Below are 26385 nucleotides of genomic sequence, written 5' to 3' on the forward strand. Positions count from 1 at the left end.
ACAGGGTTTCTCGGTGTAGCCTTAGCTGTCCTGGAACTTACTTTGTAGACCAGGCTGGCCTTGAACTCAGAGATCTGCCTGCCTCTACCTCCCAAGTGCTGAGAATAAAGGCGTGTGCCTCCAGTACCTAGTAAAGTAATTACTTTTTTTTAACTAATAGGGCTTGGTATTGGCTAAGTGTTAATGAGCTTTTTGTTTGATGTGTGGTACTGGGTATTGGACCAGAGGTTCACATGATAGGCAAGCACTGAGCTATATTCTCAGCATTTTGTACATTGAAAGGAAGAACAATAGCAAATGTTTAATTCCCGTGAGATGAAAAACTGAGTTCAGTTGTGTAAATACTGATGACATGACCACTCCACGGTAGGATTGAGGGGAAGGTTTTTACTGTAGTTGTGAGGGAGAGTACAATCAGAGGCATCTAGAAAAGTCCAGAGCAGAGAGAGAAAGTGGCAGACTGAGCATGGCCAGCAGTTGCATCTGGCTATGAAAGGAGAGAGAAGGTGAGGAGAGTGAGAGGTGTAGACTAAGAGAGGAAGACAAAAGAGAAGGAGCAGAGCTAGAGTGTCAGGGTCATAAGGAGACATGGGAAGCTGGGTTGGGAGAGGAGGCTCTTAAGCTGGAGAAGTTTAAGGAAAAGAGTGGGTGAGAAAACCCAGGATGGACTCTGACATGCATAACAAGTATCTGTGGTACTAAGAGAGCCTGGGGCCAGCGTATGCTTTGGTGTGCTTATAGGTACCACAGAGAACCATTTGTACTTCGTGCCAGAGATAAGGAAATGGCTCCTTGGGTAAAGGGGAACAGGCTTCACAAGTTCCTGAGGAGTGCTGGCTTTTGTCTAACCTCCAGAGTTTGCGCTTGACAGTTATTGTAAAATTAGAAAAAACCGATTATTTTATAGATGAATTTTAGGATGTTGAATGTGACAGTATATTTATGTAAAGTAGGAAAATTACAAGCTATTTATGAGTTTATTGGACTGATTGGAAATGAATCTGCTATGTCATTTTGTTGCTGCTGTGTAATTTCCCCTTAAGAGCTGTAGGTAAGTGCAGTTGAAGTAGAACTCTGGGACTGAGAGATAACCAAGAACTTGGAAGAGCATAGACATTTGAAATGGGCCAGCCAGCTTTGCTGTTATAGACTCCTTAGCATCGGGACTAATGCTCAATCATTTTTATGGAGATGGTTTTTTTAGTATGCTTTGTTGAATTAACCAAATTAAAAACAATTCTAAAATTTGAGTTATAAAAATAAGTCACACTTACCATATTTAACTAAATAAGAGTTGTTTAGTGTATGAAACTAGTGAGCTATCTCTTAATTTCCATAATTTTTCATTTGGTATTTTATGTTAAAATTTTGACAGTAATAATTAGATCAGCCATTTTTAATCCAGCAATTATTTATTAGGTACCTACTGTACACTTAGTTCTGTATTAAATTTGAGAAAATGGTTACATAAAGATATGACCCCTTCATTTAAACCAGCAAAACTCCAGTAACCCTGTCTCTGACTCCCCTTTCCCCAGTGCTGGGGTTACAGGTATACCTTACTACACCCAATTTTTACATAGATTTTAAGAAATTGAAATCAGATCCTCATACTTACATCCTCATGCTCAGGTCCTCTTACCACTGAACTATCTCCCTAGTCACAATCAATTTCTAAAAGTATATAATTAAGCATTGCTTATTCACAAAGTAATGCAACTGTCATCACTGCTGATACTCCACCATATTAGTCAACCATGAATGCATGCTACGTGAAAGAGACAGGCACAAAAGGCTACAAATTGTATTATTCCATTGGTATGGAATAATATTCAGAGCACATCTTTAGAGAGAGTAAATTAGGTGAAGAATGGCTGCTGATAGAAATGGGATTTCTTTTGGAGATGATGAAAGGGTTCTAGAATGAAAACGATAACAGTTGATACTAATCCTTGGAAGGTGCCATTTGACTGGAAGTTTATTACGGACTTCTAGTGTGTGTGTGTGTGTGTGTGTGTGTATGCGCACACATGCGCTTATGTGTCTGTACACATGCCATTGTTCACATATAGAGATTAGAGGACAACTTTTAAGAGTTGATTCTTTATTTCGGTTCCTGGGACTCATGTCATTAAGATTTGGCAGCAAGAGCATTCACCCACAGCACTGTCTCACTGGCTTCTACTATTGACTGATTTTTACCATGATCAGTGAATTTGGCAAACATTTATTCATTGGTGTGCAAGTTAGTTTTTGTCAGATTTTGTCATTTTGACACAGACTTAGACACTTCTGGCAAGTGTCTAATGAGAGGCAATTAAAGAATTGCCTCCTTTAATTTGTCCTGTGGGCATGTCTATGGAGGCATTTCTTTGATTAATGATTGATGTATGAAGGTCCAACCCACTATGGGCACTGCTAATCTTGGGCAGGTGGCTCTGGGTTCTATAAGAAAGCAGGCCGAACCGTCGAGAGCAAAGCAGAAGCCACATTCTCCATGAGCTTTGTTTCAGTTTCTGCTTGAGTTCTCTTCTTCTTCTTCTTCCTCCTCCTCTTCCTCCTCTTCCTCTTCCTCTTCTTCTTCTTCTTCTTCTTCTTCTTCTTCTTCTTCTTCTTCTTCTTCTTCTTGTTCTTCTTCTTCTTCTCCTTCTCCTTCTCCTCCTCCTCCTCCTCCTTCTTCCTCCTCCTGTTCTTCCTTCTCCTGTTCCTCCTCCTCCTTCCTTTTCCTTATTTCTTTTCTTTTTTTTTTTTTTTGAGACAGGGTTTCTCTTTGTAGGCTTGGCTGTCCTGTACTCACTTTGTAGGCCAGGCTGGCCTTGAACTCACAGAGATCCGCCTGCCTCTGCTTCTCATGTGCTGGGATTACAGGTGTGTGCCACCATGCCTGACTCCTTGCTTGAGTTCTTGACCTGCCTTCTCTTCATGATAGATTATAAGCTGTAAGGGGAAATAAACCCTTTCCTTTCCAAGTTGCTTTTGGCCATGTTGTTTATCACAACAAGAGAAAGCTAACTAGGACATACAGTAACCTTGGCAAGAATGATATCAATGTAAATATTAAAAAACAAAAAACACAAACAGCCAGGCATGGTGGCACACACTTGTAATCCTAGCACACAGGAGACAGAGACAGGTGGATCTCTGTGCATTCAAGGCCTGACTGGTGGATAAAGTAACTCCAGAACTGCCAGGGCTACACAGGAACCCTGTCTTGAAAAACAAGACACACACACACACCCAATGGAAACATTGACTATATTGGATTGAGAGAGGAATGGTAGAGTAAATGTAGACTTTCTTCATGCTTCAGAGTGAAGTGAAAAAAAAAGAACCATAGCTGGAAAGAAATATATGAGTTCTTAGGAAGCTGAGGTTTTCTTTGCATCAATAAAAGAACTTTGAGCATGTTGTGAGAGCGAATCAGGTCACAGGAAGTGGATGTAGGAACACAATGGAGTGATTATGACTCCAGGTATTTGAGGTTTGAAGAAAGGCAATAAAAAGCATAGATAAGAGTACTTGGGCGTAAAGAGAATAAATGGTACATTCTTTGAGAATGACTGGGAGCTAGAAAGCTGCAAGTATAAATCAATTCATAGAATTCAGCTGAGAAAATTGGTGTCATTTCTATAGGGCAATGCTTTATAGATCTAGCATCTCATTTCCATACTTAAAGTGTAGAAGTAGGGGCCTGGAAATGTTCCATTAAGTTATGCTGTAAGAACTGAAGGCTGGGGCTGGAGAGGTGCCTCGGAGCTTAAGAGCACTGGCTGCTCTTCCAGAGGTTCTGTGTTCAATTTCCAGCAACCACATAGTGGCTCACAACCATCTATGATGAGTTCTGGCATGCCGGTATACATGCAGGCAGAGCACTGTATACATAATAATAAATAAATCTTTTTAAAAAGAATAAGAATAAGAATTGAGGACTGCCTGGGCATGGTGGTGTATGCCTGCAATCCCAGCACCCAGGGGCAGCCAAAAAATTGAGGGCTGGGGATTAATTTAGTGGTACAGTGGAACTTGGATTCACAAGGTCCTGATTCAACCCTCATCACCAGAGTAAAAGCTGAAAGCAAATCTGTTCTTTGAAAGTCACATAGAATCTGCTTATTACCTTTTAGTTACGTCAGCCTCCAGTTAAGCGTTTGAGACTTCGTGGTGATTGGTCAGATACTGGCCCCAGAGCAAGACCAGAGAGTGAACGAGAACGAGATGGTAACTATACTTTTGCCAGCTTTTGGTGACATGTGGTGTTTAAAGATTTATTTATTGTCATAAGCCAGCTCTGATATGACAGGTAAACTGAGGTGGGGCGTGGAGTCAGCAATTGACCTGACCACTCAGCAGACTTTTCTCTGAGGAAGTAAAACTTGATTCTCGGGGCTGGAGAGATGGCTTAGAGGTTAAGATCACTGACTGTTCTTCTAAAGGTCATGAGTTCAATTCCCAGGAACCACATCTATAATAGGATCTGGTGCCCTCTTCTGTTTTGCAGGCAGAATACTGTATACATAATAAATAAGGAAGTCTTTAAAAAAATAAAAAAACAAGAAAACCCTAATTCTCTGGGGCTGGCGAAAAACCCTCTGGGGCTGGTGAAAGGGGAGAAACACACACACACACACACACACACACACACACACACACACACACACACACACACGATAGATGAAACAAGCTCCAACAACTTTACCTATGTACATACACACACATTTGGTGGATGAAGCAGAGCTCCAACAACTTTCGTCAAATGATAAATCCCAGCAAAATCTTTTAAGCAATATTAAATTACAATGTGTTTACATTTCTTTTTCTATAAGTGAATGATTCCAATAAGACACAATCAAATGTTTTATGTGTTACAGGTGAAAAAACAAATTATTCCCAAGAACCCACATACATTTGTATGTAAGCAACTTGTTATAGATTAACAAAGTATAAGCAAGCAATGTATTTTCTCAGCCAGTTTCTTTTCCTGGCAGACTGCAATTTGCAGTTGCAAAGAAAGAATTAATCATCCTATTATCTTAAAAAGCAATCTTATAAAAAATCTTAAAAGAATCACAAATCTAAATTTTTATATATTAAAAACAAGTCATTTCTACTTTAAATCCTCAGGGTGCACATCTACTTGTTAGCAATTTTTTATTAAATCATGCATCAGGAAGCCAAGAGCAAAAATGGGTTTAAGGAATTAATCAGCACTTTGATCACCAGCCCAGCTTAGCAAGAAAAGCACATCAGCTAGTGCTGGTTGGGCTGCTGTTGCTGTTCCCTGACTTCAAAAAATCCCTTGCTCAATAATCAAGAGTGTGTCTTTCTGAACTTAGAATTGTTCCCCAAGATATTCTATCTCAGCCACAGACAAAAACATTTTTAACCCAACTTTACTAACAATCTACATTGCTAAATTCTTTCTAAGGGTGATGGTTGAATATTAATCTGCTGCAACAGCAATGCTTGGAAAAGATCAATCACTAATGACACTTCCCAGTGAGGGGCTGGAAAACCCCTTAGAGTTTTCATACAAATCTTAGATTATGAGGGAAGTGGTGACCGGAAACTCTATAACAGCATGGTCTTCAGGACACATAGTCCTAGGAGCTTTACCTTCTGAGGCACACCTGTCAGGGGTGTGCTAACCATGAGTTCTAAAGCTGTTTTGCTGTTCCTCACAAGGCCCTAACAATTTGTCCCTATGAGTGTCTTTGCCTGCATATGAACCATGGCTGCGCCTTGTGCTGGTGGAAATGGGAAGGAGGCATCAGATTCCCTGGCACTTAGGTATAGATGGTTGTGAGCCACCTTGTGGATGCTGGGAACTGAACCTGGGTCATTTGGAAGAGTAACAAGTGCTCTTAACCTCTGACCATTTTTCCAGCCCACTTTTCCCATTATTTTCTTCTGTAAATGATACTAGAATGAAATCTTTTTTCTGTTATTTTGTTTTTTGAGACAGGGTTTCTTTTCTTGGTTGGTCTGGACTCTTTTCATAGACCAGACTGGCCTTGAACTCACAGAGATCCGCCTACCTCTGCCTTCTGAGTGCTGGGATTAAAGGGATGCACCACCGTGCCCGGCCCCTACGATGAAATCTTAATAAGAATATTTTGGCAAAGTTTTCCAAATCCATCATAGGATAAATTCATAGAAGTGGAATGACTGAATTATTGCATATGTATATTTAATTTTTATATGCATATACATATGTGTATATATACATATTTAGATACATATAATTTTTAAACAGTTTATCTGAATATATTTTATTTAATGAATCCATAATCAAAATCTTGTTCTAATTATTATACAAACTTTTATAATTAAAAAAATCAGTATTCCTAAGTATATTATCCTTGGTTCTATTTTATAATATTCTTAAATATAGTTATAATATGTAAAGCTGGCTTACATGCCAGATTTTTGAAGGCTATAGTAGAAGAATTATCCGCAGGTTCAAGGATAGCCAGGGCTACATAGTGAATTCCAGACTAGCCAGACTATAGAAGAGACCCTGTCTCTACAAAACAAACCAAGTCAAATTACGTGATTGTAGAATTTTTACATTTTTGTATGCATGTTTTGACTTTTGAACCTGGGCCTTACTCTGTGCCCCTGACTGCTCTCATCCTTGCTGTGTAGTCCACAGTGGCCTCCAGGACAAAACTGCTTGTGACACAAGTCACAACTCCAAGTCTTCCTGATTAAGCTTCTTGGGTGTTGGGTTTTCATACTTTTCATTTTAAAATGCCCTTGATGGCTCAGTGGTTAAAAGCCCTGGCTGCTTTTCCAGAGGTCTTGAGTTCAGTTCCAGCAACCATGTGATGGCTCACAGTCATCTGTAATGGAATCTGTTTCCCTCTTCTGGTGTGCATGAAAGCAGAGCACTCATATACATTAAATCAATCAATCTTAAAATGTCCTTGATATCCCCAGCACTGTAAAAACATAAAGTGTTTCTAATATTCCCCACACTATAACAAAATAAAATACCTTTAAAAGGGAAAAGCAAACAAATATGTTTGTTTTAATAAGAGAAGGTGTAAGATTGAAAAGATAAAATATATTCATTCTTTTGTCAGCTAGTTGCAAATACCGATGACCATACAAGCCTGAATGGACCTGATCTCATCAAATAACTAATAGGAATTTTGTTTTAGGGAAATTGAGGTAAAAAACCCAAGATTATTTCATGTTTCTGTTTGATGATAGTGTAGGCTGGTGAGATGGCGTAGAGGTTAAGAACACTGAGTTCAATTCCCAGCAATTACATAGTGGCTTATGACCATCTATAAAGGGATCTGATGCCCTTTTCTGTCATGAAGGTATACATACAGACAGAGTACTCCTACATTAAAAAAATGTTGTAATGAGAAAGCAAGCCTTTTCCTTCAGTTTATTCCACTTAGAATCCATAAGCCCTTCCTGTTGGACATATTTATGACTATTAATAGAAAGGGATGGAACAGAGGTGGGAGATAGTTACCTAAGAACAGCCATAGATGGACATAAGAACTCACACTCCTGAGGAGCTTACTGTCCACATATGTGGGTCGTCACTCATATAATGAATATGAATGTGATGGAGAGTCTAATGACTTTTGATCCATTTATGTGAGCTACTTCAGTGATTTGATTTTTTATTGTTAGCATTTTAAAGGCCTTCAAATTTAGGTTTTTGTATTATTAAATATCCTGACTTTTTGCCAAACTTCACTGATAAAATTTATGTTGTGATAGGAGAACAAAGTCCCAACGTGTCATTGATGCAGAGAATGTCTGATATGTTATCAAGGTGGTTTGAAGAAGCAAGTGAAGTTGCACAAAGCAATAGAGGAAGAGGAAGACCTCGGCCCAGAGGTAATTTCGTCTATTAGTTAAAGTCATTAGAAAGATGGCCAAAAAACAAACAAACAAACAAACAAAAAACCAAAACAAAACAAAAATCCAAAAAACTGTTGATGGAAAATAGATTTTGGCTGGTTGGTTGGTTGGCTGGTTTTGGGTTTTAAATAACTCAGTTGTTCTAGAACTCACACTGTAGACCAGGCTGGCCTTGAACTCAGGTCCATCTGCCTGTGCCTCCTGAGTGCTGGGTTTGTAGGCATGCCCCACAGCACCCAGCTAGAAGATAGTTTTTGTTGGTACCATCTAGCTGTTAACTGAACTGTGTTTTGTGGCTACAGAAGTTGTCATCGTTCTTTTCAGATTCCACTAGACCCAGATTTTTAACTTATTTCAAAACAAAGGATTTCTAATTTTAAGTCTATTTCCAATACACTTTGAAAATGGAAGTCTGCAGGACTCTAAAGATAAGTGGATGTATATAATTAGAAAACTTAGCCAGGCATGGTAGTGCACGCCTTTAATCCTAGCACTTGGGAGGCAGAGGAAGGTAGATCACTGTAAGTTTGAAGCCAGCCTGGTCTACAAAGCGAGTCCAGGACAGGCAAAGCTACACAGAGAAACCCTGTCTCAAAAAACAAAAAAATAAAAATAAAAATTAGAAAGCTTGATTATTTAAACATTTTATTTATCTATTTCGTATGTGTATGTGTGTATACATATGTGTGTGAGTGTGCATGTGGAGGTCAGAAAAACAACTTGGGGGAATCAGTTTTCAAACTCAGTTAGGCTTGTTAGCCAGTTTACTTACCTGCTTAACCATCATACTGAATCAAGATTGATTATTTTAACAAGAATGTATCATTGATTCTTTTATCCCTATTGAATAGACTATTTTATTAAGTGGACCAAACCATCAGTGGCTATTATTTATATACTGAGTGTCTTAGTTAGGGTTTCTATTGCTGTGATGAGCAAAAATCAAGTTGTGGAGGAAAGAGTTTATTTGACCTTCTTTTCCACGTCACTGTTGATTATCAAAGGAAGTTAGAACAGGAACTCAGAGCAGGATCCTGGAGGCAGGAAGTGATGCAGAGGCCATGGAGGAGTGCTGTTTACCAGCTTACTCATGGCTTCCTCGGCCTTACAGAACCCAGGACCAACACAGGAGTGGTATCTCCCACAATGCACTGGGCCATCCTCCATGTGTCACTAATTAAGAACATGCTCTACCAGGTGGCCCAAAGCCCAAACTTAGGGAGATATTTACTCAAATGAGGGTTCCCTTCTTTCAGATGACTCGAGTTTATGTCAAGTTGACATAAAACTAGCTAGCACACTGAAATTTTATATTTGTGTGTGTGCATGCACACGCACTCATGTATGTGTTTTCAGAACGTTTCTTAGAGGTTTGTTTTGTGTTTGTCTTTTTGCATTTAAAATTTGAGTTTGACGATGGAAAGATGGCTCAAGAGAGATGCTCTTAAGTATCTTAGTGCTCTTGGAAATGACTTGTGTTCAGTTCCCAGATAGCTGCTCTCAACTGGCAGTAACTCCAGTTCTGGGGGATCCCACATCCTTTTCTGGCCCCAGTAGGCAGAATGTCTCCAAAACACTCATACATTTAATTATATAAATAATAGATCTTTTAAAAACCTGAGTTTGCATTAACATGTGCTTTTTTGAAGGTGGAACAAATCAGCCAGATATTTCAACTCTTCCTACGGTTCCATCAAGTCCTAATTTGGAAGTGGGTGAAACTGCAATGGATGTAGATGTGCCAGCTGAACAAGTTCTCCAACCTTCTACATCCTCTACAGTGTCAGTTCAGGCTCAGGCAGCAGCTGCCGTAGAAAGCCCTCATTCTACATCTTTGCTGTCTTCTCCAGACAGTGCACAGAGGCAGTCTGCTGAGGCATCTGGACACCATGCACATCATCAGTCTGGTGAGGATGTTATTTTTCAAGTAGACTGTTTGTCTGGTGATCTTTGATAGGAAGACTTTATAGTCTATTTTGGAAGATTTTAAATTACAGTAACTTCTTGCTGGGATAAAAGATCAAAATTATTTGTAGTATGCAATCATAACTTAAACACAAAATTCAAGTGTGTCTAATTGGCATGAATTTTTACAAATAGTGTATCTATAATTAATATCAGACATTATTTTGACATTGTTTAATACACTGAGAGATTATTTACCAAAATATTGTTCTAGATTTTCTTGGTTCTATGATTATATTAAAATGACAGTGAAATATATCTCATTATTATTATTATTGCATTTATATTTTCAATTTTACCTCAGATTATTAAGTACTTGGAATGTATTCAGAATAGTGAATCGCGGTGGTACCTTCTCAAGAGTGTATTCTGCTTTACCAGAAGAATTATTTCACTATTCTGTGTATGAAAAAGAGTTATCTATCCAATTCATTATACTTATGGTACTTTATGCTAGTAAAAAATAGGTATTCCTAAATTCTTTTATCAGTTTTTTTCTCAGTACAGTTAACTTCTTGTGTTTTTTCCCTCCCATCTGTGGAATATACTGTTTACAATAATTTAAGTAAATAAATATAGTCTACTTGAAGTTTTAACTATATGCTTATAAATATAGTAAAAAATAATATATTTTTAAATTATTTTTAAGTTTTTTAAAGGAGGCTTGATATAGAACAAAAATATTAGCAAGGGATATAGCTAGAATCCAGCAAATACCTAAACTAAGACCTCTGACAGTTTCCTAACAGCTTTGCCTCCAAGCTGTCACCAATGCCAGATCTCAGATAATGGAGTGTTTTAAATTAAGTACTATTTATTGCTGTCTCTCATTTTTGGTAATTAATAATCACTCTCTGTGGGACTAGAAGACAGAGTCAACTGTATAACTATGTACAGTTTATCAACACAATATGCAAAAGTTGAGCTAGAAAGTCAACTTTTCCACATTTCACATGGCATTTCAGCTTGAGGGAAAATAAACCATTTTGAATGGTTTGAGAAACAGAGGCAGAGGAGTTAGAAGTAGACCAGTAAAGATAAGAAAAAATTTAAAATACTTGTTTTATGTGTGTGTTTTGCCTGCACATATGCATGTGCACTATAATTGTGCCTGAGTAAGTGAGAAGAGGGCATTAGTTTCCCTGGAACAAGACTTATGCCAGTTGCAAGTCCCCATGTAGACGCTGGGAACTGAATTCAGGTCCTCTGTAAGAGAAATAAAAGCTCTTGACTGCTGAGCCATCTCTGAAGTCTCAAGATAGGGACTTTTTTTAAAAAAAGACTTATTTATTTATTGTTTATTCAGTATTCTGCCTGCATGTATGCCAACAGGACAGAAGAAGGCACCAGATCTCATTATGGATGGCTGTGAGCCACCGTGTGGGTGCTGGGAATTGAACTCAGGACTTTTGGAAGAGCAGTCAGTGCTCTTAACTGCTGAGCCATCTCTCCAGCCCCACGATATGGGTTTTTAAAGTGCTAGTATTGTAAATCTTCTGAATGAGTTCAAGGAATTGTAAGTTATCAGGAAGCTCACTTGTTCTTAACTAGTTCTAGTTGTTCTTAAACACATTTATGAGTTAAATATTTGTGGAGCTTTTTTAAAAATGTTTTTCGTAGATATTCTATGCACTTTCATTTTATTGCTGAACTCCTTTTAGTGTCTGATATACTAAGCACTAAAGAATATTTTGTGATGTTGTATGATTATTGTTTGAATATTATTTGGTACCTTTGTCCATAAACATTTCAAAGACAGTAAGAAAATGTTTTGAATTAGAAAATTGAGAATTTTGCTTCACTTACAAACTATTATTAGAGTATTTTCCCACTTCTGAACTTATATCACTTCTGAGGAAAATGACTATGCCTGTAATTGTTTTAACAGTAGCCCTTTCATTATCCTAGAGTCTAACATTTCAACAGTAAACACTTAATGTTTTTGTTTTGTTCTTTCCTGTTCCTTTGCACTTACCAAAGTCTATCCAAATTCAGATGATTTAACAGACCCTGGGGACTGTCCGTTGTGAGAAGGTAGCAGGTGGGATGTCAGTCTAGAGCTGTGACTTCGGCACCCTTTCCTCCTGTGTCATTGTTACCGTTTCTGCTAAATTTTCCCTTTTAGCCTCAAACATACTGTAACCTCTTTCCTTAAAAAAGAAAGAAAGCCCCTCTTGATCATCCTGCATTCTTCCAAATAATGCAGCCCTGCTTCTCTACTTACTCAGTTCTCTTCAATTCCGCCCCCCATTTATTCATAAACCAACTGAAATTTGCTTTTCAGCCTCCTTTTCCTGTAGAAATTTTTGTCAAAGTCACCAGTGACTTACCAGTCATGAGAATGTTTCTGTTAGTACCTTAGATTTGTTGGCTCAGTTGCATTTAACATAGTCTTTCCCTTCTCGCTTTTCTTGGTATTTATGCCATCCTTATCATCCATCCTTATCATCCATCCTTATCATCCATCATGACTTAGTTTCTAGAAACCATTGTTAGTTTTTCTTGGTCTATCTACTTTTGATTGAGTTTTGTAGCTGAAGCTCTTAGGATAATAATCTTGTCTTTTCTATATAAACTTTATCTGTCTGGATTTTCCTCTAATGTATGACTCCCAAAGCTGCATTTAAATCTTACCTTACAGCCCAAGTTTCTTTCTTTCTTTCTTTTTTTTTTTTTCCGAATTGAGACTCCACTTTTGTTGTTTTCTGTGATTTTAAACTTACTAATATGTCCAAAATAAAATGTAATGCAACCTCTTGTCCTTCCTATCCTTTTAATGGTTCCCCTTAGTCCTTTTAAAAGTTTCAAAAAATTTGATGAGTGTGCATGTGGGTATGGATGGGAGGGTGTAGGTCAGAGGACAACTTTCATAAGTTTCTTCTCTCCTTCCACTATGTAGGTTACCTGCTGAGTCATCTCACCAGCTCTTACTTTAGTCCTTTTATGTCATAATTTTAGTTTGCTTATTTTAATAACCCATGAGTTGCAAAACACAAAATAATATATTCTTTGTTTTTTTTTATGTCTCATATTCAATTTATCAACAAGTCTTATTGTTACTGTATCTAAATTATATCCTACCTACCTCTTTCCATTTCACCGTCATTCCTATTTCATGCTTGATAAGCATGCATCTATTTTTGTTCCTTTATAAATTATTCTCCATAAAGAAGCCACGGTAAGCCTTTGAAGTGTTTAATAAGATTCTACAATTTGGCTCTTTATGCCACTCAGTGAAAGCTAATTGTATTTAGAAATAGAACCACAGAAAAAAATACTTCCAACTTCTTACTATAGACCTCTGAGGACCTACAAGGCCTGGCCCTTGTACTGCTCTACTGAATTCCTCTTAATTCCTTTACTGTGTCATACTCTTTTGCCTCTTTGTTTTTAACTCTTAAGTTCTGGTTTTTATTTTTATTTTTTAATTAGAAAGATGCTCTTCAGCTTAAATACTTCCCAAGTGAGTGTTCCCATAATTATCTTAGAGTAAAAAAAAATTATCTTAGAGTTCCCTTTCTTTTCCACTTTCCCTAAAAAGTTGTATTTTTTTTAATAAGACCTTGTTTATTTCACAAAAGTACCTATTAACTCGTGCTTGCTTTTTTCATTTTGATTAATTTGTGACTTTTTATTTACTAGACTGTGTTCTCACAAAGATAGGGCAATCATTGCCTATTGAGTCTGTAATATGAATGCCTTTTCCTCTCCACAATAGACTCTAAAGAAGTAGTAAGAATGTTAGGAAACATCAAGTTGTTTTTAAGGTGGCATATGTGTCTTTAGAACTTTAGCCCTACTTCACTAGCTGTTTTATAGGGAAACGGGTCCTTAAGCTTTGAGTTGCACCCTCCTACATGAGCATCTGGAGTGCTGGGATTGCATGTGCAGCCCACTGTACCTGGACTTTAGCTTTTGATATGTCTGGTAGGCTTTTCCCCTGTGTGTAGGGCTGTCTTTTGAGGTAACATCTCATGCCCCGGCTAACCTGGAGATCTGAGTCCTCCTGCCTGTGCTCTCAGGTGCTGAAGGATAGCCATGCACACTACCCAGAAAGCTCTGCACAGTTAACAGCGTGAAGGAGACATTCTGTGTTTGGATTTCCAGTCTATCATTTGGGGTCATGCTTTTGCTCAACAATTATAAGTCATACAAGACTAAATAGATAATTTTTTACCTTATTGTAAAAATATTTTATGTTAGCTTACAGAAATGTTTCTAAAACCTTGTTGTTGTAAATATAAATGTATAAACCAAGACAGCTAGAATATACTAGCAGGATAAAAATCAAATGGAGGTACAAGTGATGCAGTGACACAAGATTCCTGGTGAGGACAGTGTCTCTGGAGCACGCTGAAATGGACTCTTTCAAACTGTTTCCTGTGTTTCTATCTCTGGCATTGTGATTCTATACACATTCCTCCTCCTCCGCCTCCTCCTCTTCTTCTTCTTCTTCTTCATCTTCATCTTCTTCGTCTTCTTCTTTCTGCAATATTTTTTATTGAAAAATAAAATCATTCATATTACTATACACATTCTTCTATGGATCATTTGTCAGGACTTTTTAAAAAAGTGTGCTTATAAAGTTAAGTTTTTTAACACTAAGAAAAATATGACTCTGTGCCAAATTCAGTAAGATGCTTATGAGTTTAAATTTTAAAGTATTCCAGCAAAAGTACAGAGCATTAGAATCTTTCTCGGTGATGCTTGGATGTCTCCTCTTTACCAAGACAACCTTGCTGAGGCTGGATGTTTTCTAGGCTAGAACGTTCTTTGGGTATGTTTTCATTTGCTGCATCATCTGTAAATGTTTTCCGTGTTAGAAAGCTTGGGCTGAGAGAGTGTTGATAGTTTATTTTTCTTCCTTTGTATTCACTTGGCACCCATTTAAAACTATGATTAGAGAATGTGGTAACTTTGGATTAGATGGTGATTTCAATGCTTACAAAATTCAGTTTGGAGCAGAGATGCCTTTGAGACTGGAGTCATTTCCAGGAGCTGTAAGTTTCTAATTAAATAGACCACTCAGCCTGCATGCACATGCCTTTAATCGCAGCACTCAGGGAGGCAGAGACAGGTGGATCTCTGTGAGTTTGAGGCTAGCCTGGTCTGCAAAGTGAGTCCAGGACAGCCAGGGCTACACAGAGAAACCCTGTCTTGGAAAAAAAAAATTCCATTAGCAGAAGATATGTAGATAGTAAGGCCTGTATGTGAATTCTTACTTACAAATAACTGCTTAAATTCAGTTTTCAGACTATGCATAATCATTACACTACATTTAGCTCTGTGGAAACCTCATTAGTGTATTAAATACTGAGCTGTATTGTATAGTACGGCAAAATTTTCAAAGCCTAAATAGTAGTTATGTGTTAGTTCCTTGAAATAGGATCCTGTCAGACCCAAGATAGGAAACAAGTTGGAATTGGAAGAAAAATCGAGAGCAAACAGGTAAAGTTTCACTGAATTAAATAACAAACATAATGCATTGTTCAGAAACCCTGAAGGTCTGGAGTGAAGCAATAACTAAGCGGCACTTTCTTGGCTCAACTGTAGGTGTTTTTAGATTTCTCCTAGCTTAGTGAAATTAAGCCAGTTAGGGAGAACAGCCAGGGACCTTTGAGAAGAAAATGAGAGTTAGTTTTTTTGCACATGAGATTCCCTGTAGTAGTTCTCGGTGGTTTGTTTAGTGTTTGATTGTTAACATTTATACCAAAATGTTTATTGTATTACCTTTCAATTTGGTTTTATGTTAAGAAAAACGAATCTTCCATTTATTTGCAGTTATAAGTTATATGTAGTTACATATTTTTAAAAGGATATAATAAGTCTGTGTATTTCAGCTGCTGTAATATTCCAAGCTGGTAAGTAGAGCTGTTTGCTTAATCTGATATATCTGCTGATAATTGTCTTTTTTTTTTTTTTACTTTTTTTTTACTTTACTTTACTTTTTTTTACTTCAATACTTTTATTGAATGTCTATGATTTACACATCATGCACCAAAACGCCTCTCCTCCCCCAAGTAAAATAAAACAAACAAACAAAAAAATCTTGTCACAGAAGCTGTAGTGTATCACGCAGTATAGCCTTTTGTCCACATATGTTTACTTTCAAATGTTCATTGTTATGAGTCATGGGTCTGGTTTGAGGCCTACACTATCATTACTGGATCCTCACAAGGACTGCTGTTGGATATCCCGTTGTTGCCGTGTGTCAAGGAGATTCTTAATCTTTGAATCTGCAGGTCTGGTCCCTTCATGTGTTCCAGCAGGTCATACGTGGGGTAGATGTTAGGGTGAGGTCGACTCAGCCCTGGATCAGGGCCCGCTCCCATGTCCTCAGGGCAGGGCCCGCTTTCCCACTCCAATGTCATCAGGGCAAGACCCACTCACCTGCTCCGTGTCCTCAGGGCAGAGCTGTTAATATTTTTTAATGCAATATGTACTTAAGACTTTTTTTTTCCTTGTAAATTAACCTAAGATGTGAAAAGCAACTTTACTTTAAAGGTGGCAGATTCTTCTTAAGTAGTTCTGCACCAAATGGAGTGCATAAGATCAAGATAACTAACCCTTGCTGGCCTGGGCTCATGAGCATCAGTGCATTGTGTGCATCTGCTACTATTTTATATATCACCAAATGGATCCAGACTGCAATCTTTTTCCTCTCTCTCTTCTTTCTTTTTCTTTTCCTTTCCCCTTGTTTCTCTTCCCTCAAACATTATTTGATCAATATGTATGCTGATTATAGTAGAGTTCTTTAGAGTATAAAATGACAAACCTCATGGTTATATAATCATATTTAATGGTGCTAAAAGCATTACTATTATATTGACTGAAAAATGAATGCTGAACACTTTTTAAAAGCCATTGTATAACAGTATTGTTAGTGCATAGTATCCTCAGCACCAGTAGATTTTCTGGGAAGAACTAACAATGGAAGACTATCAATGATACTTTTAATTGTTAACTTTCTTTTATTGAAAATAGATGTTTTGGTTTGTTTTTTCATACAATATATCCTGAATTTGGTTCCCCTTCAACCTTCTTTTTCTAGTTTTTCCCTACTTTCCCTCCCATCTGGATCCATCCCCTTTCTGTTAGAAAACAAATGGGCATCTAGGAATAATAGCAAAATAAGTTATAATAAGATAAAACAAAAACAAGCAAATTGGAATAGTATAAGACAAACAAACCTAAGGAAAAAAATAACTCAAGAAAAGAGTTATAGACACAAAGACCAACTTGTTCTCACACCAGGAATACCATAAAAATGCAAAATTGGAAGCCATAATATATACGAAAAGGACCTGTAGGGTAAAAAAATGAAGACAAGCAAAAGAGATTAAAAAATAAAAAAAGAAAGAAAGAAAGAAAAAGCCCTGACACCAACATTTTGAGAGAACCTCCAAAGATGCCATTGATTTCATTTTCTGTTGGCCATCTACTGCTGGGCATGCAGACTACACTTAAGAGTAGTTTGTTTTCCCAGTGAGATTCCCTTGGAAATAACTAAATTTTCATTTGAAAGGGATTGTCAAGTGGTGACAGCTTCTGAGTTAGGGGTGAGGCTTGTGTCCACTTCTCCTTTTAGCTCTAGGACCCCGTGTGGTGCAGACCGATGCATGATGTCTCAGTCTTGTGAGTTCATGTGTTTGTCAGACCTGTTTTATTTAGAAGGCCTGTTTCTCTGTTGTTTTCCACTACCTCTGGTGCTTATACTCTCTGCCTTCTCTTCCAGAGGTTTCCCTGAGACCTCAAGTGAGGGCTTGGGGGCTGAGTGTTCTGAAGTCTCTTCACTTTCTACATATTGTCTGGCTATAGGTTTCTGTATTTGTTGCCATCTTCTACAATAAGACTCTGATGACAGCTGAGCAAGACACTGATCTATGAATACAGCAGAGTGTCATTAGAAGTCATTTATTGCTACATTCCTTTAGCAGGATGGTAGTAGTTTTCCCATAGGTCCTTGGGCTGTCTAGTCTCAGGTTCTTGGTCAGCCAAGTAGCATTGGTTCCATTTTGTGGAATGGGCCTTAAATCAACTCTGATATGGGTTGGTCACTCCTACCAACTCTGTGCCACCATTACACTAGCATATCTTGCAGGCAGGATACCAATATAGATCAAAGAGGGTTTTTTGTGTGTGTGTGTGTGTGTGTGTGTGTGTGTGTGTGTGTGTGTGTGTGTGTGTGTGTGTGTTTTAATGCTGGGTTGGTGTTCCTCTTTTAGTACCATGCCAGAGTACCTTCTAGTACCAAGAACATTAGCCAGTAGGGGTGAAGGCTCAAAATAGGTACCAACTTGTGTATATGTTGTTTTCAGCAATAGGGCCTTTGTGGAAAGTAACTTATAGTCTTTGCAACAGCCTGGGTTGTTTGGAGGTTCCCATGGAATTCCTTTGGCCAACAACTCAGTTACATATAACCCAATCCCAGTACTGGAAACCTCATTTGTTGATAAGAGATATTCAGTTGAGGCTCTGTCTCTTCTGTTATTTGGTAATTTTATTTAGATCGTCTTCATATGTTTTAGGAAGCTTCTACTATATTCTTTTTTAATATTACCACTCAAATAGCCTTTAATTTTAGTTGGGTCTCACCGTATTCCCTCCCTTATCTCCCTTTTCCTCTCTGTCCCTTCCCACCCGATCTCCTCTTACAGTCAGCCCTTTCACCCAGAGCTGTGTATTCTGTCCCCCTTTCCTGGGGACATCTATTATACTCTCTAGTCCCATACTTTATACCTAACATCCATGATTCTGTTGATTGTAGCTTGCTTATCATTGACTCAACAACTGATATCCACATGTAAGTGGGTGCATACCTAGTATTTATCTTTCTGGGTCTGAGTTACCTCATTCAGGGTGAATTATTTATTAACTCTCAATTAACTGATTCCAGGCAATTCTTTATAAACAGGGGCCACAATGATCAGAGATTAATGACTCTACGTGTTTATTTCCCAAAACAACAAAATTTATATGAAAGACTAAAGTGTAATTTGTCACTTAGAGAATTATGTGTGCTTCCAGGACTAAATCTGCTCCCGAGTGCACCCTTCCCCATAGTCTATGCTTCCTCTTTGATGCAGTTTGTATTCCTCTCCAAAGCTAGTTTTCCTCCATGTCCTTGGTCTGTTCAATAATACCTGTCCTGCACTCACCTCCTTCTTTTCATGTGTTATCTCTTCTTTCTCCTCAATTAAACATATTCTAGCAGTACAAACTTTCTTCCCAGTTAAAACACACTGTTTCCTTTCACTTTCTTTCTCACCCACCGTCATCTAGTCCCTCCCCCCCCATCCTCCCACCTCCCCACCCCCACCAACATTCAGTACTGCTGCAGCATGTCTATCTTTCTGCTTCTACTTGCACTTCTTAAACCTGCTGCCGTCTGGGTCTGGCTTATCTTCCACCAGTGTTGCCCTTGACTTACACAATACAAAATCTAGCTGTTAGTTCTCAGCCAGTAGTATCCTTTTGAGGAGTGTATTAGAAACATTAGGCACAACGGCTTGCTCCATCCTTTGGCTATTTCCATCCTTTATGGATACACTTATATTACTTTACCTGTAACACTTTGATCACTCAGTTGTGCCCGCCCTGTGCCTGGCTTTACCTGTTTTTCCATTTTGTTTGCTTGCTTGGTTTTTGACACAGGGTTTCTCTGTGTAGCCCCAGCTGGCCTGGACTCGCTTTGTAGACAAGGCTGGCCAGGAACTCACAGAGATCTGGCTGCCGTTGCTTCCTGAATGCCAAGATTAAAGGCATGTGCCACCACACCAGGCCCAGGGCTCAGTTCCTATCTGTCATCAGGAGTCTTAAAGTTTTACCACAAGTGACATCTAAATTTCTGTTAGGAATCTTTGACTTCCATTCAGTCTCTTACTAATTTCTCCACTTGGATGGCTGTTACTTCAGAATGTATTGTTCATTCTTGTTCTTCACTGTAGCAAATGACAGCTTCTTTTTCTCAGTCCTAGGCCCAGCTTTTTTTATTATTATTATTCTGTGTCTAGACAATAGCAAATATGCTACCTTCATCTCTCACATCTCCCACGTTTCCCTTTCCTTCTCCTAGAATGGCTTCTCCCTGGTAACATGTAGCTTACTTCCTTATGTCTTTGTGGCTTGTGTTCAAGGAGCACCTTAGAAGACTTTCCTAAGAGCTGCTCACAAAATAACATCTCCCTTTCATCTGTCTTCCAGGCCTTCTGTACTAGTTTAATTTAGTGGTTACCCTGGAGGACACCATAGATCTCTATGTATGTGTATGTGTATTTATAGATGTCTGTTCCCCTCAGAATGTAAATCCCTACGGGTAAGGATTATTTTGTTCTGTTTTGCTGTCCCTGAAGCCTTATGTGTACTATGTATGCAACTACCTCTTTGCAGAATTTTATGTAATTTTTCTTTCATGTTGGTCATTTCCTCAGAAAAGATTAAAAAATATTGTATAAATATTTTTGAACTAAGATAGAAAAGGTAAATGACAATTTCAACATAAAAGGAAGGTTTTTTAATGAACAAGTTTCATTTTTAAAACTCTAATGTATTCTAAGAATTGTTTCCAAATATATATTTGTTCATTTTATTGAATTTTAATTGTTACTTGATTAGTTAATAAAGTAACTTAAATTTTTGTTTAGGTTATTTAAATTAATTTTATAGCTATTATTTCTGTGTTATTTTTCTGTACAAAGGGAAGAAAAATAGTGAATAATTTAATGTTTAATTTAGATTCTTATGGACTAAGTGTGTAATACAGAGATCAAACATGTGCTTAGGCCCTATATTCAATCTGTAATACCATAATATAACGTACCATAAAATAAATAAAATAGTGTTTTACTTATGCAGGATTTTATTTTCATTAGTTTGGTTAAATATTTGTAGAAACTATGTGTAATTAATCATAATTACAGAGAAACATTTTATTGTAAATACATAGCATTGTTTTATAATTTAATGACTTTTTATCATTAAGTTCATTTTAGTACTCCTCTTCGAAGTATGACTTATTTAATCTTTCCTTTTTAAGTGTATGTCAACTTTATACTATTTTTGTCATATTACTTTCTTATTTCTTTTCCTATCTGTGTCAGAATTTTTAAGGGGGCCTGAGATAGCTTTGCTCCGTAAGCGCCTGCAGCAGCTGAGGCTTAAGAAGGCTGAGCAGCAGCGGCAGCAAGAGCTAGCACAGGCCCAGCGTCAGCCTTCCACTTCAGATCAGCCTCCTCACGAGGGCTCTTCACGGGACCCTCGAGCCTCAGGTTATTGATGTCACGTGTGCTTAAGCAGCTTCTACAGTTGCTTTCTAATACTGCTACGTGTAGTCCGGTGTTTCTCCTCCTGTTCAGATGGGAGCTAATGTGCTTGCAGCTTTTCCTTCCCTTTCTGGCAATGTAGTGGTGTTCAGTATCTGCTGCTAGAGGGAGGAACATTTCTCAGAGACGTGAATATGCAATGATCCTTTATTTTACTGGAAAGCTATTTGGAAAGGGGAAAATATTTATTACTTTTAAAGCTGTTGAGCTACTTTTTAAAAATAAATCCACTAAATTTCATGCCTGCTTTGATCTTTTTGTAGAAATTTCCAGTGTGCCAAAATGAACCTATGCTTATAGACTCTGGGCTTTTTTGGTTAGGTCTGTATGTAGGTAACCAATGTTTCAATATAGACCTAGTAATTATTTGGCCATATTAGCATGCTCACCCAGTCCTTTCCTTCTGTTTTTTTATTTTTTTCAATATTTCTTACTTATCACTACTGTAATCAACTTTTGTATGTAGGGCAGCAAAAATACTTTATGATCTGTTTTCTTTTCTTATGCTGTCAAGCTCTGATACTATATATAGTAACAGTCAATACCACTTGAATATATTAATACTCCAATTGTTTTAATAATGAAAGATATAGTAAGGTACTGTATATCTTACTGTGTAGGTAATATAGTATGTGTTAAAATGTTCATCAAAGAGGAAGAATGTGCCCAAGTTCTCACACTAATGAACTTATAATACTTGATATATTTTGCTTTGCTACCCTAAGGAGTAATGAGTTTGGGTGCTAATTACTTTGAAAACTGATTTAATTACTTGGAATTAATCTGTACCACTTATGGGTAGAATTAGTCGACCTTTGCTTTATAAGTATCTATTCTAGCAATGGTAACCATAGCACATGTGTTAATATTGTGGCAAAATATAATAAATTTAAACTTCTGTGATATACATATATATTTAGAACAAATTTGAGGACTTCTTCTGTTATTGTTTCATGCTATATTAATAGACAGTCAGGTAAAAATGCTTTTCATTTTTTATAGGGAGATCTTTTCTAATACTTAAAACTAATAATAAGAAAACTTGATCAGATTACAATAATGGCATACATTAATAAAAGATTACTGTAAATTCATGCTATATATAGTACTATAGCCCAAATGTTTTTAAAGCAAAAACAAGTCATGAAACACAAAACCAATAAAAAGGAAAATAAAATGTCCTGATACATGTAATATCTTTTTACTTTTATTTTATTTGTCTTGTGTGTGTGCCCATGTACACATACACACATCAAGCATGCTGGGAGCAAACATGTGGAAGTCAGATGAAAATTTGTGAGAGTCAGTTGTTTTCCACTGTATAGATTCCGAGGGTCAAACTCAGAGTGCTAGGCATGAAGGTAGTCACCTTTACCTTCCAGGCCATCTTGCCAGCACCTTATAGACATAGGTATTTTTAAGATGCCAAAGTTTATCAGTAGCAAGCCAAATAATTAAAGTGAATTTTGATAGAAAGCAAAACTATATGAGGATGAAAGTATACATTGTGAGTGTTAGCAAAGTAAGTTGAGGCTTTTTTCCCTTTAATATGTGGTGCCAGGCATGGTGGTATATGCCTTTAACCCCAGCACTCAGGAGGCAGAGGCAAGCAGATCTTTGTAAGTTCAAGGCCAGCCTGGTCTACATAGTAAGTTTCAGGCAAACCAGGGCTACACAGTGATACCCTGCCTCAAAAAAACAAAACAAAACAAAACAAAAAAACAGTGATTATATGGGTTTGGTGAAATAATAGGATGTTACCCTCCCACCTCTCAATATCATTCTAATTAAATTGTATCTGATGGTAATCCGTAAGAAGCTCAAGCTTACCAATTGTGAAGTTGAGAAACATTCTTTTTTTTTTTTTTCCTTATTAAATGATGTCTTAGACCTCTAAGGCTGCCCACATGGTCCAGAATTTGAAGTCCTCATTACTATTACTCAGTGCACAGTGATCTCTTCACCTAAAAGTGCAGTATTTTATCTGTTTATCATTGCGTTTATGTAAGGCACTATGGTCAGGTTTTTTACTTGTTGGTTTATATGCTTTGTTCTTGGGTAATGGTCTCCTGTTGAGGTGGCCTCAAACTCTCTATGTAACTGATGATGACTTTGAACTTCTAATCCTGAGTCTGCCTCCAAAACACTTAGTTTCCTTAGTGCTTGAAACTGAGCCCAGGGCTTCATACATGCTTAGGCGAGCACTCTACCAATTAAGCTCCTCCCTCCCCACTAATAACGCTTAATCTCCAGCGTTCCTGTGCTCATTTGCTAGTGCTCCTTTTGTCTTACTCTGTTTTGACATGTTCTAGGAATGTTACGAGTAACTAAGAACCGTAAAGACTGTTCATAAAGGACAGTAAGGTCTGTTTTCCTTTGTCCATTAAATAAGCTTTGGTTATGAAGAAAGATGATTTGGCTTAATGCAAAATTCTTCATTTCAGACCATATACATTATAAAAATATAGAAGGGAAATTTTGAAATTAAGCAAAAAGATAATTTTAATTAACAATTATTAAAATTTTATGTTAGGGACTGGAGAGATGGCTCAGTGTTAAGAGACTGGCTGCTCATGCAGAGGATCCAGGTTCAGTTCCAGGCATCCATATGGTGGCTAACAACTGTGTATACCTTTAGTTCCTGTGGATGTAATGCCCTCTTCTGGCCTTTACAGGCATCAGGCATGCATACAGACAAAATACCCACACACATAAGATAAAGATAAATAAAATTTCCTAAAAACCGTTATACATAACAATTAGATGCAATTTTGTTTGTGTGTGAACAGTAATTGATCAATTTTTCTCATAATAGATGTTACTACTATCAGGTATAAAGTACCAACATTAGCTTTACATTTTGTTTTCTGGAGACAGTGCTTAGGGGCACTCAGAATGGGCCATCTAGCATCTGACATATGGTCATAGCCTTTGCTGCAATACAGCCTCTAACAGTATATGCTGTCCTAACCCTAGGGATGATTGCTTTCCTGTATACTGGGAAGGTCAGGAAAACACCAAAGTCTTTACATGGTCTGTTTCCAGGTGAACTTCAAGACATTTGTGCTGTAGGACCTAAAGTCCTTGTCAGAGTGTCTAAGCAGAAGAACCTGTAATGGTTCTGCATGTACCTAGGACAGGTCAAGCTTGTTTTCCTCATTGAGGAGTACAAAATTGCTATGGAAATGTTGAAGGCCCAAGCCCAGAGTCAGAAAGTGAAGTTAACATGAAGCTTTAAAAGTCATAAAAACCAAGGCTTGTTCTGTTTTGACAGAGGTACCAAAATTAGTATATTTGATTTTAGTTTGTTAGTTTCTTGTATACAGAAGGTATATTTCTGTAATGTTTTGCCTATCACTAAATTATAAGGGGCAAGCAAATGGCTCAGTGGGTAAAGGAGCTGGCCATGAAAGCCTGATAGCCTCAGTTTAATTCCTAGACCCCACTGTGGAAAGGCAAAGCTGACTCTTGAAAATTATCCTCTGGTCGATACTTTTACAGATACCATATTCATAGATGCAATAATAACAAAGAACATTTAAAATAAATTATGATACTGCCAACACAAGGTTCTTCCACTGTCTTTCCACTTATTTAGGTTTCTTAGTTACAACATGTTCAAAAGATACATGGCTTAGAGTCAAGAAATTGTAAAAGTGTAGAAAGAGTTTTTTTAATCCCAACCCTCGGGAGGCAGAGGCAGGTAGAGGCCAGCCTGGTCTACAAAATGAGCCCAGTACAGTCAAGGCTACACAGAGAGACCCTGTCTTGAAGAACCAAAAAAAAAAAAAAAGAAAAAAGAAAAAAGAAAAGAAAAGAAAAAAGAGAAAAAGAAAGTTTTTAGGTTATTTCATTGTCTGACAAATATTTTATTCTCTTTTCAAAACATAGAACTCAGGAGACTTCTGTGAAAGGCTAAATATAGAATGAATCAGCAATAACTAGTTTCTGTAGGAAAGTTTAAAATAAGTTACTTTGTAGAAATATAATCTCCAGTTTTAGTAGGATCAGATAGGAAGGAGCCAGACAGTACTTACGATAATGACAGTGGAATATATTCATTTGCCAATCTTCCTTCCTTCCTTCCTTTTTTCCTTTCTTTGGTCATTTTTGTGTTTTTTTGAGACAGGGTTTCTCTGTTTAGCTTTGGCTAATTGGAACTAATTTTATACACCAGGCTCAGAAATCCATCTGCCTCTGCCTCCCAAGTGCTAGGATTAAAGGTATATGCTACCACACCCAGCAATATTTCTTGCATTATTCTGAAATACCAAGTAATGTCAACTTAACTTTTAAATTACTGATTAAGTCATATAGAGGAATTAGGACTTGGGACATAGCTTAGTAGTAGTACATGGCTTAGCATGCCTAAGGCCCTGGATTTGATCCTTCAGTGCCACAAGAACACAAGAGTTGCTAGATGTTTAAATCATGGTTTTCCCTTTTATTGAGGGTGGGAAGGCTCAGCGTTAAGTCTTTCATCAGAGTGTTGCATGGAAGTTCTGATTTAAAATCTGCAGGTGGAGTGGCATCTAGCCGTGGTTAAATTGTCTAGCAGAAGCTATTTAATTTTCAGGGTTACAAGGGGGGGGGGAACCACTCAAATGTAACAGTAACACTGTTGTGATTTAGCTTGCTCTCCAGCTGACCTGTTGCTCCTCAGCTCTGAAATAAAATATGGACCAACCTACTCTAAACGAAGGCTTTTTCTCAGGATTTATTTTTATTATTTTTAAGTGTGCGTGTGCATGTGTGTGTGTGTGTAGGTATGTACACATGTGTGCAGGTACTATCAGGACTGAGGTGTCATATTCCCCAATGGAACTGGAGTTTGATGTGTTTGTGAGCCACCTGACATGGGAGATGAGAACTGAACTTAGGTCTTCTACACTCTTAACTGCTGAGCTATCTCTTTATCCCCTAAAAAAAAGTTTTAGCAATTACAAATGATAATCCTTCAGAACTGTTTTAAAATGCAGTTTTCAATTTTAGAATATATTACTTTAAGATATTTTTGTTTCAGTTTTTTAAAGATGTGTTTATTTTTATGTACATAAATATTTTTCCTGGATCAGACTATTTGAATTCTTTTCCCTTAGGACTAGATGAGGTTGAGCAAGTCTTTGGCTATTGTCTGCGAATTTCCCAGTTACCAGTTTATTTAGGTAGTGTAGCTTACCTTACTAAAAAAGTGTCATAGAAATGCAATAGA

General features: G+C 37.5%; 1 protein-coding gene across 3 annotated transcripts in view; it reads left to right on the forward strand.

The window, feature by feature from the left end:
* DCAF6 (DDB1 and CUL4 associated factor 6) overlaps nucleotides 1-26385 on the forward strand; it is a 100947-nt gene that overhangs the window by 33879 nt on the left and 40683 nt on the right. For 2 of the 3 annotated variants that reach the window (XM_084790049.1, XM_084790050.1), the window contains exons 8-10: nucleotides 4125-4218; nucleotides 7744-7863; nucleotides 9537-9794. In XM_084790049.1, the coding sequence (XP_084646175.1) occupies nucleotides 4125-4218; nucleotides 7744-7863; nucleotides 9537-9794 (472 nt within the window). Of the gene's footprint in view, nucleotides 1-4124; nucleotides 4219-7743; nucleotides 7864-9536; nucleotides 9795-20951; nucleotides 21120-26385 lie in introns of all 3 variants that reach the window. The other variant, XM_084790048.1, reaches the window with a different exon arrangement.

The sequence above is a fragment of the Acomys minous genome (assembly GCF_964271855.1).
Source record: "Acomys minous genome assembly, chromosome: 1".
Classification (NCBI taxonomy): domain Eukaryota; kingdom Metazoa; phylum Chordata; class Mammalia; order Rodentia; family Muridae; genus Acomys; species Acomys minous.